General features: G+C 52.1%; 1 protein-coding gene across 1 annotated transcript in view; it reads right to left on the minus strand.

The window, feature by feature from the left end:
* Positions 1-16,940, minus strand: part of LOC140406208 (multiple epidermal growth factor-like domains protein 8) — a 159,340-nt gene that overhangs the window by 110,296 nt on the left and 32,104 nt on the right. Inside the window, exons 4-5 of the mRNA XM_072494351.1 lie at positions 2,052-2,282; positions 1,851-1,969 (exon numbers count right to left, since the gene is read on the minus strand). Coding sequence (XP_072350452.1) covers positions 1,851-1,969; positions 2,052-2,282 — 350 coding nt within the window. The remainder of the gene's footprint in view (positions 1-1,850; positions 1,970-2,051; positions 2,283-16,940) is intronic.

The following is a 16,940-nucleotide window of genomic DNA, read 5'->3' on the forward strand; positions in this document are numbered from 1 at the left end:
GACACACCTCCGAGCGCACTCACGCTGTTCCCAGCCCAGTGACACAACTCCGAGCGCACTCACGCTGTTCCCAGCCCAGTGACACACCTCCGAGCACGCACACGCTGTTCCCAGCCCGGTGACACACCTCCGAGCGCACTCACGCTGTTCCCAGCCCAGTTACACAAGTCCGAGCACACTCACGCTGTTCCCAGCCCGGTGACACAACTCCGAGCGCATTCACGCTGTTCCCAGCCCAGTAACACACCTCCGAGCACGCACACGCTGTTCCCAGCCCGATGACACACCTCCGAGCACACTCACGCTGTTCCCAGCCCGGTGACACAACGCCGAGCGCACTCACGCTGTTCCCAGCCCGGTGACACACCTCCGAGCACACACACGCTGTTCCCTGCCCGGTGACACACCTCCGAGCACACACACGCTGTTCCCTGCCCGGTGACACCACTCCGTGCTCACACACGCTGATCCCAGCCCGGTGACAGAACTCCGAGCGCACTCACGCTGTTCCCTGCCCGGTGACACAACTCCGAGCACACTCACGCTGTTCCCTGCCCGGTGACACAACTCCGAGCGCACTCACGCTGTTCCCAGCACAGTGACACAACTCCGAGCGCACTCACGCTGTCTCCTGCCCGGTGACACACCTCCGAGCGCACTCACGCTCTTCCCAGCCCAGTGACACACCTCCGAGCGCACTCACGCTGTTCCCAGCCCAGTGACACACCTCCGAGCGCACTCACGCTGTTCCCAGCCCAGTGACACAACTCCGAGCGCACTCACGCTGTTCCCAGTCCAGTGACACAACTCCAAGCGCACTCACGCTGTTCCCAGCCCGGTGACACACCTCCGAGCGCACACACGCTTTTCCCTGCCCGGTGACACTACTCCGAGCACCCTTTCACCCCGGCCCTGCCAAGCACCCTTTCACCCCGGCTCTGCCAAGCACCCTTTCACCCCGGCTTTGCCAAGCATCCTTTCACCCCGGCTTTGCCGCGCACCCTTTCACCCCGGTCCTGCCGCGCACCCTTTCACCCCGGTCCTGCCGCGCACCCTTTCACCCCGGTCCTGCCGCGCACCCTTTCACCCCGGTCCTGCCACGCACCCTTTTTTCACCCCGGCCCTGCCGCGCACCCTTTCACCCTGGCCCTGCCGCGCACCCTTTCACCCCGGCCCTGCCGCGCACCTTTTCACCCCGGTCCTGCCAAGCACCCTTTCACCCCGGTCCTGCCGCGCACCCTTTCACCCCGGTCCTGCCGCGCACCCTTTCACCCCGGTCCTGCCGCGCACCCTTTCACCTCGGTCCTGCCGCGCACCCTTTCACCCCGGTCCTGCCGCGCACCCTTTCACCCCGGCCCTGCCGCGCACCCTTTCACCCCGGTCCTGCCGCGCACCCTTTCACCCCGGCCCTGCCGCGCACCCTTTCACCCTGGCCCTGCCAAGCACCCTTTCACCCCGGTCCTGCCAAGCACCCTTTCACCCCGGTCCTGCCGCGCACCCTTTCACCCCGGTCCTGCCGCGCACCCTTTCACCCCGGTCCTGCCGCGCACCCTTTCACCCCGGCCCTGCCGCGCACCCTTTCACCCCGGTCCTGCCAAGCGCCCTTTCACTCCGGTCCTGCCAAGCACCCTTTCACCCCGGCTTTGCCGCGCACCCTTTCACCCCGGTCCTGCCAAGCACCCTTTCACCCCGGCCCTGCCAAGCACCCTTTCACCCCGGCTCTGCCAAGCTCTCTAACATCCCAGCTCTGCCCCTTGCCCTTTCACTCGAGCCCTGCCCCATGTCCCACCCCTTCTTCCGGCCCTGAACGCCCCTGGCCCTCCAGGCTGTATTTCAGCACTGCTGCTCACTGGTGACAGGGTTTGGGGCAGGTAGCTGGGGAGCGGATGCCACTGGGTGACCTCCCTTGGCGTATACACTCGAAATCTCCCTTCCTGTTGCCGTTGACAAGCCACTCACAGTAGGGGTCCTGGAAAGAGAGAACACAGTGAGCTGCTTTTTGGAGTACGAGGGGTTTCCAATTCACTCCCTCCACTCATACCGGATCTCACCATGCTGCAGGAATGGCAGTCTGTGTATTCGCTGCATAACACGCAGTTTCCTGGGGATAGGACAAGGTGCCTGTTCCTCCCACACTGGCTGTCGACACCCGATATCCGCTGGTGGCAAGTGCTGGTGTCGGAGCACCAGCCACAGCCCTGATCAGCAAGGCAAGCGAGGCAAGAAGGGTATGAATCGCAGTCCTCCGTTCGAAATGGCTCCAGGAAGTGAAAGGAGATTTCCTGGAAGAAACAGGAACAAGTTCAGTTTATGTCACAGAAAAAATATTCTCAAAGTCCAGGCCAGTTTTATAAACAAATGGCAAATATTCACATGCAGGCATACTGCACAGGGCAATCTGCACTGAGCCTTATAAAAGATAATGGGAAGAATGTCATTTGAAACATGGATCTGATGATAATGTTATGGGCCAGGGTTTAGAGAACCCCAAAGTGTATCATTGAGTTCACCTGACCCACGACTTTTAATAGATTGTGGTATGGGGAGCACATGGGTCCACTTTACAGGTGTGATGCAACAGAGATCTAATGTACTTTTAAAACAAAACCATGTCTATTTATGAATCCAGTTAACACTTTATAAACCCACAGTAAACATATTAACAACTATCAACGCCAATAATCCCCACAGATACAATATTCAATAAGTAACCCTTCATAACTTTCCTAACAACATCCATAAGACCAAAAGACCCTTTTTACAGAAAGAACATAAGAACATAGCGGCCACTGAGTCTGGCTCGGGCTCAGAAGGGAAGGGGGAGAATAGAAAAGCAATAGTAATAGTAGATTCAATGGTTAGGGGAATAGATAGGAGATTCTGTGGTCGCGAGCGAGACTCCCGGATGGAATGTTGCCTCTCGGGTGCCAGGGCCAGGGATGTCTCGGATCATGTCTTCAGGATCCTTAAGGGGGCGGGTGAGCAGCCAGAATTTGTGGTGCACATTGGTACCAACGATGTAGGTAGGAAAAGGGGTGTGGAGGTAATAAACGAGTTCAGGGAGTTAGGCTGGAAGTTAAAAGCCAGGACAGACAGAGTTGTCATCTCTGGTTTGGATCCAGTGCCACGTGATAGCGAGGCTAGGAATAGGGAGAGAGTGCAGTTGAACACGTGGCTGCAGGAATGGTGTAGGAGGGAGGGCTTCAGGTATTTGGATAATTGCAGCGCATTCTGGGGAAGGTGGGACCTGTACAAGCAGGACGGGTTGCATCTGAACCAGAGGGGCACCAATATCCTGGGAGGAAGGTTTTCTAGTACTCTTCGGGAGGGTTTAAACTAATTTGGCAGGAGAATGGGAACCGGATTTGTAGTCCAGCAACTCAGATAGCCGATATTCAGGATGCCAAAGCGTGTAGTGAGGCAATGGGGAAGGGAACACTGACAAAGGACATAGAACATAGAAAATACAGCACAGAACAGGCCCTTCGGCCCACGATGTTGTGCCGAACCTTTGTCCTAGATTAATAATAGATTATCATTGAATTTACAGTGCAGAAGGAGGCCATTCGGCCCCCTGAGTCTGCACCGGCTCTTGGAAAGAGCTCCCTACCCAAACTCAACACCTCCACCCAACACCAAGGGCAATTTTGGACACTAAGGGCAATTTATCATGGCCAATCCATTTACTCTGCACATCTTTGGACTGTGGGAGGAAACCGGAGCACCCGGAGGAAACCCACGCAGACACGGGGAGGACGTGCAGACTCCGCACAGACAGTGACCCAAGCCGGAATCGAACCTGGGACCCTGGAGCTGTGAAGCAATTGTGCTAGACACAATGCTACCGTGCTGCCCTTAAGAACAAATAAATCTACACTATATCATTTTACCGTAATCTATGTACCTATCCAATAGCTGCTTGAAGGTCCCTAATGTTTCCGACTCAACTACTTCCACAGGCAGTGCATTCCATGCCCCCACTACTCTCTGGGTAAAGAACCTACCTCTGATATCCCTCCTATGTCTTCCACCTTAAATTTATGTCCCCTTGTAATGGTTTGTTCCACCCGGAGAAAAAGTCTCTGACTGTCTACTCTATCTATTCCCTGATCATCTTATAAACCTCTATCAAGTCGCCCCTCATCCTTCTCCGTTCTAATGAGAAAAGGCCTAGCACCCTCAACCTTTCCTCGTAAGACCTACTCTCCATTCCAGGTAACATCCTGGTAAATCTTCTTTGCACCTTTTCCAAAGCTTCCACATCCTTCCTAAAATGAGGTGACCAGAACTGTACACAGTACTCCAAATGTGGCCTTACCAAAGATTTGTACAGCTGCATCATCACCTCACGGCTCTTAAATTCAATCCCTCTGTTAATGAACGCGAGCACACCATAGGCCTTCTTCACAGCTCTATCCACTTGAGTGGCAACTTTCAAAGATGTATGAACATAGGGCCCAAGATCTCTCTGTTCCTCCACATTGCCAAGAACTCTACCGTTAACCCTGTATTCCGCATTCATATTTGTCCTTCCAAAATGGACAACCTCACACTTTTCTGGGTTAAACTCCATCTGCCTCTTCTCAGCCCAGCTCTGCATCCTATCTATGTCTCTTTGCAGCCGACAACAGCCCTCCTTACTATCCACAACTCCACCAATCTTCGTATCGTCTGCAAATTTACTGACCCACCCTTCAACTCCCTCATCCAAGTCATTAATGAAAATCACAAACAGCAGAGGATCCAGAACTGATCCCTGCGGTACGCCACTGGTAACTGGGATCCAGGCTGAATATTTGCCATCCACCACCACTCTCTGACTTCTATCGGTTAGCCAGTTCGTTATCCAACTGGCCAAATTTCCCACTATCCCATGCCTCCTTACTTTCTGCAGAAGCCTACCATGGGGAACCTTATCAAATGCCTTACTAAAATCCATGTACACTACATCCACTGCTTTACCTTCATCCACATGCTTGGTCACCTCCTCAAAGAATTCAATAAGACTTGTAAGGCAAGACCTACCCCTCACAAATCCGTGCTGACTACCCCTAATCAAGCAGTGTCTTTCCAGATGCTCGGAAATCCTATCCTTCAGTACCCTTTCCATTACTTTGATTCCCAGGGTTATCCCTAGTCCCTTTTTTGAACAGGGGCACGACATTCGCCACTCTCCAATCCCCTGGTACCACCCCTGTTGACAGTGAGGACGAAAAGATCATTGCCAACGGCTCTGCAATTTCATCTCTTGCTTCCCATAGAATCCTTGGATATATCCCGTCAGGCCCGGGGGACTTGTCTATCCTCAAGTTTTTCAAAATGCCCAACACATCTTCCTTCCTAACAAGTATTTCCTTGAGCTAACCAGTCTGTTTCACACTGTCCTCTCCAACAATATCGCCCCACTCATTTGTAAATACAGAAGAAAAGTACTCGTTCAAGACCTCTCCTATCTCTTCAGATTCAATACACAATCTCCCGCTACTATCCTTGATCGGACCTACCCTCGCTCTAGTCATTCTCATATTTCTCACATATGTGTAAAAGGCCTTGGGGTTTTCCTTGATCCTACCCGCCAAAGATTGTTCATGCCCTCTCTTAGCTCTCCTAATCCCTTTCTTCAGTTCCCTCCTGGCTATCTTGTATCCCTCCAGCGCCCTGTCTGAACCTTGTTTCCTCAGACTTACATAAGTCTCCTTCTTCCTCTTAACAAGACATTTAACCTCTCTTGTCAACCATGGTTCCCTCACCTGTCCATCTCTTCCCTGCCTGACAGGGACATACATATCAAGGACACGTACTACCTGTTCCTTGAACAAGTTCCACATTTCACTTGTGTCCTTCCCTGACAGCCTATGTTCCCAACTTATGCACTTCAATTCTTGTCTGACAACATCGTATTTACCCTTCCCCCAATTGTAAACCTTGCCCTGTTGCACGCACCTATCCCTCTCCATTACTAAAGTGAAAGTCACAGAATTGTGGTCACTATCTCCAAAATGCTCCCACAATAACAAATCATCACTTGCCCTGGTTCATTACCAAGTACTAAATCCAATATTGCCCCTCCTCTGGTCGGACAATCTACATACTGTGTTAGAAAAGCTTCCTGGACACACTGCACAAACACCACCCCATCCAAACTATTTGATCTAAAGAGTTTCCACTCAATATTTGGGAAGTTAAAGTCACCCATGACAACTACCCTGTGACTTCTGCACCTTTCCAAAATCTGTTTCCCAATCTGTTCCTCCACATCTCTGCTACTATTGGGGGGCTTATAGAAAACTCCTAACAAGGTAACTGCTCCTTTCCTATTTCTTTTTTTTTTAAGAATATTTTATTGAAAATTTTTGGTCAACCATCACAGTACATTGTGTATCCTTTACACAATAATATAACAGTATAAATAACAATGACCTGTTTTATAAACAAAGAATAAATAATATATAACAAAAACAAAAACTAAAACTAAATGGCAACTGCCTTGTCTCAGATAAACACTCTCCAAAAATATGGTTTAACAATCCAATATACAATTATTTATAGCAACGACCTATACATATTAGACATATATATTAATAACCCTGAGACTCCTTCTGGTTCCTCCACCCCCCACCCCCCCCCCCCTGGGCTGCTGCTGCTGCCTTCTTCTTTTCCATTCCCTCTATCTTTCTGTGAGGTATTCGACGAACGGTTGCCACCGCCTGGTGAACCCTTGAGCCGATCCCCTTAGGACGAACTTAATCCGTTCCAGCTTTATAAACCCTGCCATGTCATTTATCCAGGTCTCCACCCCCGGGGGCTTGGCTTCCTTCCACATCAACAGTATCCTGCGCCGGGCTACTAGGGACGCAAAGGCCAAAACATCGGCCTCTCTCGCCTCCTGCACTCCCGGCTCTTGTGCAACCCCAAATATAGCCAACCCCCAGCTTGGTTCGACCTGGACCCCCACTGCTTTCGAAAGCACCTTTGTCACCCTTACCCAGAACCCCTGTAATGCCGGACATGACCAGAACATGTGGGTGTGATTCGCTGGGCTTCTCCAGCATCTCGCACACTTATCCTCTACCCCAAAAAATTTACTGAGCCGTGCTCCAGTCATATGCGCCCTGTGTAACACCTTAAATTGAATCAGGCTTAGCCTGGCACACGAGGACGATGAGTTTACCCTACTTAGGGCATCCGCCCACAGCCCCTCCTCAATCTCCTCCCCCAGCTCCTCTTCCCATTTCCCTTTCAGCTCATCTACCATAATCTCCCCCTCGTCCCTCATTTCCATATATATATCGGACACCTTACCGTCCCACCCATGTCTTTGAGATTACTCTGTCCTGCACCTCATGCGTCGGGAGCTGCGAGAATTCCCTCACCTGCTGCCTCGCAAAAGCCCTCAGTTGCATATACCGGAATGCATTCCCTTGGGGCAACCCATATTTCTCGGTCAGCGCTCCCAGACTTGCGAACTTCCCATCCACAAACAGATCTTTCAGTTGCGTTACTCCTGCTCTTTGCCATATTCCAAATCCCCCATCCATTCTCCCCGGGGCAAACCTATGGTTGTTTCTTATCGGGGACCCCACCAAGGCTCCCGTCTTTCCCCTATGCCGTCTCCACTGTCCCCAAATTTTCAAAGTCGCCGCCACCACCGGGCTTGTGGTGTATTTCTTCAGTGAGAACGGCAAAGGGGCCGTCACCATAGCTTGTAGGCTAGTCCCCCTACAGGACGCCCTCTCCAATCTCTTCCATGCTGCTCCCTCCTCTTCTCCCATCCACTTACTCACCATTGAGATATTGGCGGCCCAGTAGTACTCACTTAGGCTCGGTAGTGCCAGCCCCCCCCCTATCCCTACTACGCTGTAAGAATCCCTTCCTCACTCTCGGGGTCTTCCCGGCGCACACAAAACTCATGATACTCTTTTCGATCCTTTTGAAAAAAGCCTTCGTGATCACCACCGGGAGGCACTGGAACACAAAGAGGAATCTCGGGAGGACTACCATTTTAACTGCCTGCACCATCCCTGCCAGTGACAGGGATACCATGTCCCATCTCTTGAAGTCCTCCTCCATTTGTTCCACCAATCGCGTTAAATTTAACCTATGCAATGTAACCCAATTCTTGGCTATCTGGATCCCCAAGTAACGAAAGTCCCTTGTTACCTTCCTCAGCGGAAAGTCCTCTATTTCTCTGCTCTGCTCCCCGGGATGCACCACAAACAACTCACTTTTCCCCATGTTCAGTTTATATCCTGAGAATTCTCCAAACTCCCGAAGTGTCCGCATTATCTCTGGCATCCCCTCCGCCGGGTCCGCTACATATAACAACAAATCATCCGCATACAGAGATACCCGGTGTTCTTCTCCTCCTCTAAGTACTCCCCTCCACTTCTTGGCACCCCTCAATGCTATTGCCAGGGGCTCAATCGCCAGTGCAAACAGTAATGGGGACAGAGGGCATCCCTGCCTTGTCCCTCTATGGAGCCGAAAGTATGCAGATCCCCGTCCATTCGTGACCACACTCGCCACTGGGGCCCTATACAACAGCTGCACCCATCCAACATACTCAAATCTCCTCAGCACCTCCCACAAATAATCCCACTCCACTCTGTCAAATGCTTTCTCGGCATCCATCGCCACCACTATCTCCGCTTCCCCCTCTTGTGGGGGCATCATCATTACCCCTAGCAGCCTCCGTATATTCGTATTCAGCTGTCTCCCCTTCACAAACCCAGTTTAGTCCTCATGGACCACCCTCGGGACACAATCCTCTATCCTCATTGCCATTACCTTGGCCAGAATCTTAGCGTCTACATTTAGGAGGGAAATAGATCTATAGGACCCGCATTGCAGCGGGTCCTTTTCCTTCTTTAGGAGAAGCGATATCGTTGCCTCAGACATAGTCGGGGGCAGCTGTCCCCTTTCCTTTGCCTCATTAAAGGTCCTCATCAGTAGCGGGGCGAGCAAGTCCACATATTTCCTGTAAAATTCAACTGGGAATCCATCCGGTCCCGGAGCCTTCCCCGCCTGCATGCTCCTAATTCCTTTCACTACTTCCTCTATTTCAATCTGTGCTCCCAGTCCCACCCTTTCCTGCTCCTCCACCTTGGGAAATTCCAGCCGGTCCAGAAAGCCCATCATTCTCTCCCTCCCATCCGGGGGTTGAGCTTCGTATAATTTTTTATAAAATGCCTTGAACACTCCATTCACTCTCTCCGCTCCCCGCTCCATCTCTCCTTCCTCATCCCTCACTCCCCCTCCCCCTATTACCCTCGCTGCTCCCCTTTTCCTCAATTGGTGGGCCAGCAACCTGCCCATCTCCCCATATTCGTACTGTACACCCTGTGCCTTCCTCCACTGTGCCTCTGCAGTACCCGTTGTCAGCAAGTCAAATTCTACGTGTAGCCTTTGCCTTTCCCTGTACAGTCCCTCCTCCGGTGCCTCCGCATATTGCCTGTCCACCCTCAGAAGTTCTTGCAGCAACCGCTCCCGTTCCCTACTCTCCTGCTTTCCTTTATGTGCCCTTATTGATATCAGCTCCCCTCTAACCACTGCCTTCAGCGCCTCCCAGACCACTCCCACCTGGACCTCCCCATTGTCATTGAGTTCCAAGTACTTTTCAATGCACCCCCTCACCCTTAGACACACCCCCTCATCTGCCATTAGTCCCATGTCCATTCTCCAGGGTGGGCGCCCTTCTGTTTCCTCCCCTATCTCTCAGTCCAACCAATGTGGAGCGTGATCCGAAATGGCTATAGCCGTATACTCCGTTCCCCTCACCTTCGGGATCAACGCCCTTCCCAAACAAAAAAGTCTATTCGCGAATAGACTTTGTGGACATAGGAGAAAAACGAAAACTCCTTACTCCTAGGTCTGCTAAATCTCCACGGGTCTACACCTCCCATCTGCTCCATAAAATCTTTAAGCACCTTGGCTTCCCCCTTGGCCCCGCCCCCAATGGCCAACGCCCCATCTCTTCCACCTCCTTTCCTCCCCCCACCACCTCCTGTGGAAGAGAGAAAAGTTACCACATAGCAGGATTAATAACATAAAACTCCTCTTTCCCCCATTCTTCGCCCCCCATACTCGCCCCACCACTTTGTTTCAAACGTTCTTTTTTTTTTAATAACCCGCTCATTCCAATTTTTCTTCCACGATAAAAGTCCACGCCTCATCCGCCGTCTCAAAGTAGTGGTGCCTCCCTTGATATGTGACCCACAGTCTTGCCGGTTGCAGCATTCCGAATTTTATCTTCTTTTTGTGAAGCACCGCCTTGGCCCGATTAAAGCTCGCCCTCCTTCTCGCCACCTCCGCACTCCAGTCTTGGTATACGCGTTCTCCCACTTACTGCTCCGAGTTTCCTTTGCCCATCTAAGGACCAAAACGGAGGAATCTCACCACTATGGCTCTAGGAATTTCTCCTGCTCTCGGTCCTCGCGCCATCACTCGGTATGCTCCCTCCACATCCAGCGGACCCGCCGGGGCCTCCGCTCCCATTAACGAGTGCAGCATCGTGCTCACATATGCCCCGACGTCCGCTCCCTCCGCACCTTCAGGAAGGCCAAGAATCCTTAGGTTGTTCCTCCTCGCGTTGTTCTCCAGCGCCTCCAGCCTTTCCACACATCGTTTATGGTGTGCATCGTGCATCTCCGTCTTCACCACCAGGCCCTGTATGTCGTCCTCATTCTCGGCAGCCTTTGCCTTCACGACCCGAAGCTCCCGCTCCTGGGTCTTTTGCTCCTCCTTTAGCCCTTCGATCGCCTGTAATATCGGGGCCAACAGCTCCTTCTTCATTTCCTTTTTGAGTTCTTCCACGCAGCGTTTCAAAAACTCGTGTTGTTCAGGGCCCCATATTAAACTGCCACCTTCCGACGCCATCTTGGTTTTTGCTTGCCTTCCTTGCCGCTGCTCTAAAGGATCCACCGCAATCCGGCCACCTTCCTCTCCTTTTTCCATCCGTATCCAGGGGGGATTCCCTTCTGGTTCACCGCACAGTACTTTTAGCCGTTAAAATTGCCGTTGGGGCTCTTATTAAGAGCCCAAAAGTCCGAAACGTGCGACTCAGCTGGTCATCGCCGCACCCGGAAGTCCTCCTTTCCTATTTCTGACTTCAACCCATACTACCTCATTAGGGTGATACTCCTCGAACTGCCTTTCTGCAGCTGTTATAGTATCGCTAATTAACAATGCCACCCCCCCACCTCTTTTACCACCCTCCCTAATCTTATTGAAACATCTATAACCAGGGACCTCCAACAACCATTTCTGCCCCTCTTCTATCCAAGTTTCCGTGATGGCCACCACATCGTAGTCCCAAGTACCGATCCATGCCTTAAGTTCACCCACCTTATTCCTGATGCTTCTTGCGTTGAAGTATACACACTTCAACCCATCTCCGTGCCTGCAAGTGCTCTCCTTTGTCAGTGTTCCCTTCCCCACTGCCTCATTACACGCTTTGGCATCCTGAATATTGGCTACCTTAGTTACTGGACTACAAATCCGGTTCCCATTCCCCTGCCAAATTAGTTTAAACCCTCCCAAAGAGTACTAGAAAACCTCCCTCCCAGGATATTGGTGCCCCTCTGGTTCAGATGCAACCCGTCCTGCTTGTACAGGTCCCACCTTCCCCAGAATGCGCTCCAATTATCCAAATACCTGAAGCCCTCCCTCCTACACCATTCCTGCAGCCACGTGTTCAACTGCACTCTCTCCCTATTCCTAGCCTCGCTATCACGTGGCACCGGCAACAAACCAGAGATGGCAACTCTGTCTGTCCTGGCTTTTAACTTCCAGCCTAACTCCCTAAACTTGTTTATTACCTCCACACCCCTTTTCCTACCTATGTCGTTGGTACCAATGTGCACCACGGCTTCTGGCTGCTCACCCTCCCCCTTAAGGATCCTGAAGACACGATCCGAGACATCCCTGACACTGGCACCCGGGAGGCAACATACCTTCCGGGAGACTCGCTCGGGACCACAGAATCTCCTATCTATTCCCCTAACCGTTGAATCTCCTACAACTATTGCTTTTCTAATCTCCCCCTTCCCTTCTGAGCCCCAGAGCCAGACTCAGTGCCAGAGACCTGTCCGCTAGGGCCTTCCCCCGGTAGGTCATCCCCCCAACAGCATCCAAAACGGTATACTTGTTTTGAAGGGGAACGGCCACGAGGGATCCCTGCACTGTCTGCCTGTTCGTTTTCTTTCCCCTGACTGTAACCCAGCTACTCTTGTCCTGTACCTTGGGTGTGGTTACCTCCCTGTAACTCTTCTCTATCGCCCGGATGATCCGGACTTCATCCAGCTTCAGCTCCAGTTCCCTAACACGGTCTTTGAGGAGCTGAAGTTGGGTGCACTTACCGCAGGTATAGTCAGTGGGGACACCGCTGGTATCCCTCACCACCCACATCCTACAGGAGGAGCATGCAACTGGCCTCGCCTCCATCCCCTCTTACCTGACAGAATATAGCTGCCCCGTGGACTAACTAGATCTCCGCCCTCCGACTCTGCTCCCAGTCAGCTACACTTTCTGTAAACTCCTGGCTCTCTTCTCAATCTTTGCGGAAATGTCGGAAACAAAATGAAAGGAGCACCTTACTCCCTCCTCACCTAACTCCCTCGGTCACCAAACTCTTACTATAGCACTCAAAATGCACCAAATTCAGCACTCCCTCGGTCACCAAACTCTTACTATCGCACTCAAAATGCACCAAATTCAGCACTCCCTCGGTCACCAAACTCTTACTATCGCACTCAAAATGCACCAAATTCAGCACTCCCTTGGTCACCAAACTCTTACTATAGCACTCAAAATGCACCAAATTCAGCACTCAGTGCAAACAAAGTCTGCACTGTAGGGGATCACTTTTATACTGTGAATCTAGCCTCTGAAAACTGGCCGAATCCAATTAACTAATTAACAAGCTCCAGCTGCAAATGCCTACAAGTAGAAGCTTGGTTAAAGCGGATTGAAAATTCACCTTCTTCTAAACCAAATAGCAACTTTTAAGTTAATTAACTAAATAAAAGAAAGACTAAACTTTACATAAAAATGAAGCCTTATACTCCCTCGGTCACCAAACTCTCACTATCGCACTCAAAAAGCACCAAATTCAGCACTCAGTGCAAGGAGAGTACTTGCAGGCACGGAGATGGGTGGAAGTGTGTATACTTCAACGCAAGAAGCATCAGGAATAAGGTGGGTGAACTTAAGGCATGGATCGGTACTTCGACTACGATGTGGTGGCCATCACGGTAACTTGGATAGAAGAGGGGCAGAAATGGTTGTTGGAGGTCCCTGGTTATAGATGTTTCAATAAGATTAGGGAGGGTGGTAAAAGAGGTGGGGGGGGGGGGGTGGCATTGTTAATTAGAGATAGTTTAACAGCTGCAGAAAGGCAGTTCGAGGAGTATCTGCCTACTGAGGTAGTATGGGTTGAAGTCAGAAATAGGAAAGGAGCAGTCATCTTGTTGGGAGTTTCCTATAGGCCCCCCAATAGTAGCAGAGATGTGGAGGAACAGATTGGGAAACAGATTTTGGAAAGGTGCAGAAGTCCCAGGGTAGTAGTCATGGGTGACTTCAACTTCCTAAACATTGAGTGGAAACATTTTAGATCAAATAGTTTGGATGGGGTGGTGTTTGTGCAGTGTGTCCAGGAAGCTTTTCTAACACAGTATTGTAGATTGTCTGACCAGAGGAGAGGTCATATTGGATTTGGTACTTGGTAATGAACCAGGGCAAGTGATAGATTTGTTAGTGGGGGAGCACTTTGGAGATAGTGACCACAATTCTGTGACTTTCACTTTAGTAATGGAGAGGGATAGGTGCGTGCAACAGGGCAAGGTTTACAATTGGGGGAAGGGTAAATACGATATTGTCAGACAAGAATTGAAGTGCATAAGTTGGGAACATAGACTGTCAAGGAAGGACACAAGTGAAATGTGGAACTTGTTCAAGGAACAGGTACTACGTGTCCTTGATATGTATCTCCCTGTCAAGTGAGGGAACCATGGTTGACAAGAGAGGTTGAATGTCTTGTTAAGAGGAAGAAGGAGACTTATGTAAGGCTGAGGAAACAAGGTTCAGACAGGGTTCTGGAGGGCTACAAGATAGCCAGGAGGGAACTGATGAAAGGGATTAGGAGAGCTAAGAGGGCATGAACAATCTTTGGCGGGTAGGATCAAGGAAAACCCCAAGGCCTTTTACACATATGTGAGAAATATGAGAATGACTAGAGCGAGGGTAGGTCCAATCAAGGACAGTAGCGGGAGATTGTGTATTGAGTCTGAAGAGATAGGACTTCCGGGTGCGGCTATGCAGAGCTAGGTCGCATATTCGGCATCTCCCGCTTGGAACGGACTTTTGGGCTCTTTTACAGGGCCCTCACGGCATTTGTTTGACATTTCCCGGTGTGGGAAGAAGGCTGCAGCATTCTCCTGACGGTGTCCCCCAGGAGTGTTGTGTCTTTTGGCTGCCAGACCCGGCAGAAACAGTGAAGGATTTTGCTTGAGCTGCAGCAGTAGACGAGGGCCTCTTCCAGCATGCAGGCGGGGGAAGGGCAAGCTTAAAGCTGCAATCTGGCTTGATTCTATCAAAGGTGAATTCTAGCAGCAGAAGGAACAACTGTGAAAAGATCTACCAGGGCCGTTGAAGAAGCAGGGACGAGGCTTCTGGTGGCGGCCATGGAGGAATAGGTCGCGCATTCGGCAGCTCCCGTCTGGAGCCGACTCTCAGACCTTTTTCAGGAGTTTCCATAGACATTTTGGGGCAGACTGGTGAAGCAAACACTGCCAGCTTCTATGAAACGGACCAGAAGTGTAACGGCCAAAGGAGCGGCACTGGAGCAACGGGAGAAGCGAGGGAAAGAAAACAAAATGGCGGCGGCCAGGGACAAAGGGGAGCTGCAGGAGTTCATCAAGCACTGCTTCGAGGAGCAGCGCGAGGAGATGCGTAAAGAGATGTTGGCGCCTATGCTTTCGGCAATTGAAAGACTCGGGATCACGCAGAAGGCCCACAAAGCTAAGATCCAGGAGGTACAGAAAAGAGTCAGTCAGAACGAGGACAAGCTCGTGGGCCTGGCAGTGAGAGTGGAGCAGAACGAGGCGCTACACAAGAGGTGGGCGGGAAGACTCGAAGACCTGGAGAACAGGTCGAGGAGAAAGAATCTGCGAATCCTGGGTCTCCCTGAGGGAGTGGAGGGGGCTGATTCCGGGGCATACGCGAGCACGGTGCTCGAGGCGATGATGGGCACGAAGGCCCCTTCGAGGCCGCTGGAGTTGGACGGGGCACATCGGGTGCTGGCGAAGAAGCCCCAGGCAAATGAGCCGCCAAGGGCGATGGTGGTGAGGTTCCACCGGTTCACGGACAGAGAGTGGGTCCTGAGATGGGCCAAGAAGGAGCGGAGCAGTAAGTGGGACAATGCAGAGATCCGAATATACCCGGACTGGAGCACGGAGGTTGCAAAGCGGAGAGCGGGTTTCAACCGGGCCAAAGCGGCGTTGTACCGGAAAGAAGTGAAATTCGGAATGCTGCAGCCAGCGCGACTGTGGGTCACATACAAGGGCCAACACTATTACTTTGAAACGCCTGAAGAGGCGTCGACCTTTGTACAAGCCGAAAAGTTGGACTCTAACTGAGGGTGTGTGAGGGTGGGGGGGATGTTTTGGGGTTTGATGTGTGATGGTTGTTGTATATAGGGGGTCAATCACGCGCAGGAAATGTTACATGGGCTGGGGGAGAGCGACAGGAGCTGCGCCAGAGGGGGCGGAGCGGGCTTTGGAAAGCGCGGGGTTTTTTCCCGCGCTCGGGAAGAAAGGCAGGATGGGGAACAAAGGAATGCATATGGATTGGGAGACTCCCACGCGGGGAGGTCAATGGGACGGCGGGGGAAGCCGGGGTCAGCAGGCGTCAGCTGACTTACGGGAGTGACATGGGGGGAGCAAAAAAGGTAGACGGGGTCTAGCGGGGGGGGGGGGGGGGAAGGGTTGCTGCTGCACTGGCCGAAAGGGAATGGGACACAGAAGAGGTGGTCAGGACGGGGGTCCCCCCTCTGGGGGACTGGAGGGTGAGGGAGGCTTGGACACGGGACTGGCCCAGAAAAGGAGATGGCTAGTCGGCGGGGCGTGGGGGGGTGAGAGCCCCTCCAATCCGGCTGATAACGTGGAATGTGAGGGGCCTGAATGGGCCGGTGGAGAGGGCTCGAGTGTTCGCGCACTTAAAGGGACTGAAGGCGGACGTGGCCATGTTCCAAGAGACACATCTGAAGGTGGCGGACCAGGTCAGGTTAAGAAAGGGATGGGTAGGACAGGTATTCCACTCGGGACTGGACGTGAAGAATAGGGGGGTGGCAATATTGGTGGGAAAGCGGGTGTCATTTGAGGCCAAGACTATTGTAGCGGGCAATGGAGGGCGATATGTAATGGTGAGCGGTAGGCTGCAAGGGACGTGGGTGGTGTTGGTAAACGTATAAGCCCCGAACTGGGATGATGCAGGATTCATGAAGCGCAGGTTGGGGCGCATTCCGGACCTGGAGATAGGAGGCCTGATAATGGGAGGGGACTTCAATACAGTGTTGGATCCAGCACTGGACCGCTCCAAATCAAGGACTGGAAAGAGGCCGGTGGCGGCCAAGGTACTTAGGGGGTTTATGGATCAGATGGGGGGAGTGGACCCATGGCGGTTTGCAAGGCCGCAGGCCAGGGAATTTTCTTTCTTCTCCCATGTACACAAAGCCTTCTCCCGGATAGATTTCTTTGTTCTGGGTAGGGCGCTCATCCCGAGGGTGGAGGGGACGGAGTATTCGGCTATAGCCGTTTCGGACCATGCCCCGCACTGGGTGGAACTGGAGCTGGGAGAGGAGAGGAACCAACGCCCGTTGTGGCGGCTGGATGTGGGACTGCTGGCGGACGAGGTGGTGTGTGGGAAGGTGAGGTGGTGTGTGGGAA

Source organism: Scyliorhinus torazame, unplaced genomic scaffold, assembly GCF_047496885.1.
Source record: "Scyliorhinus torazame isolate Kashiwa2021f unplaced genomic scaffold, sScyTor2.1 scaffold_362, whole genome shotgun sequence".
Taxonomy (NCBI): Eukaryota; Metazoa; Chordata; class Chondrichthyes; order Carcharhiniformes; family Scyliorhinidae; genus Scyliorhinus; species Scyliorhinus torazame.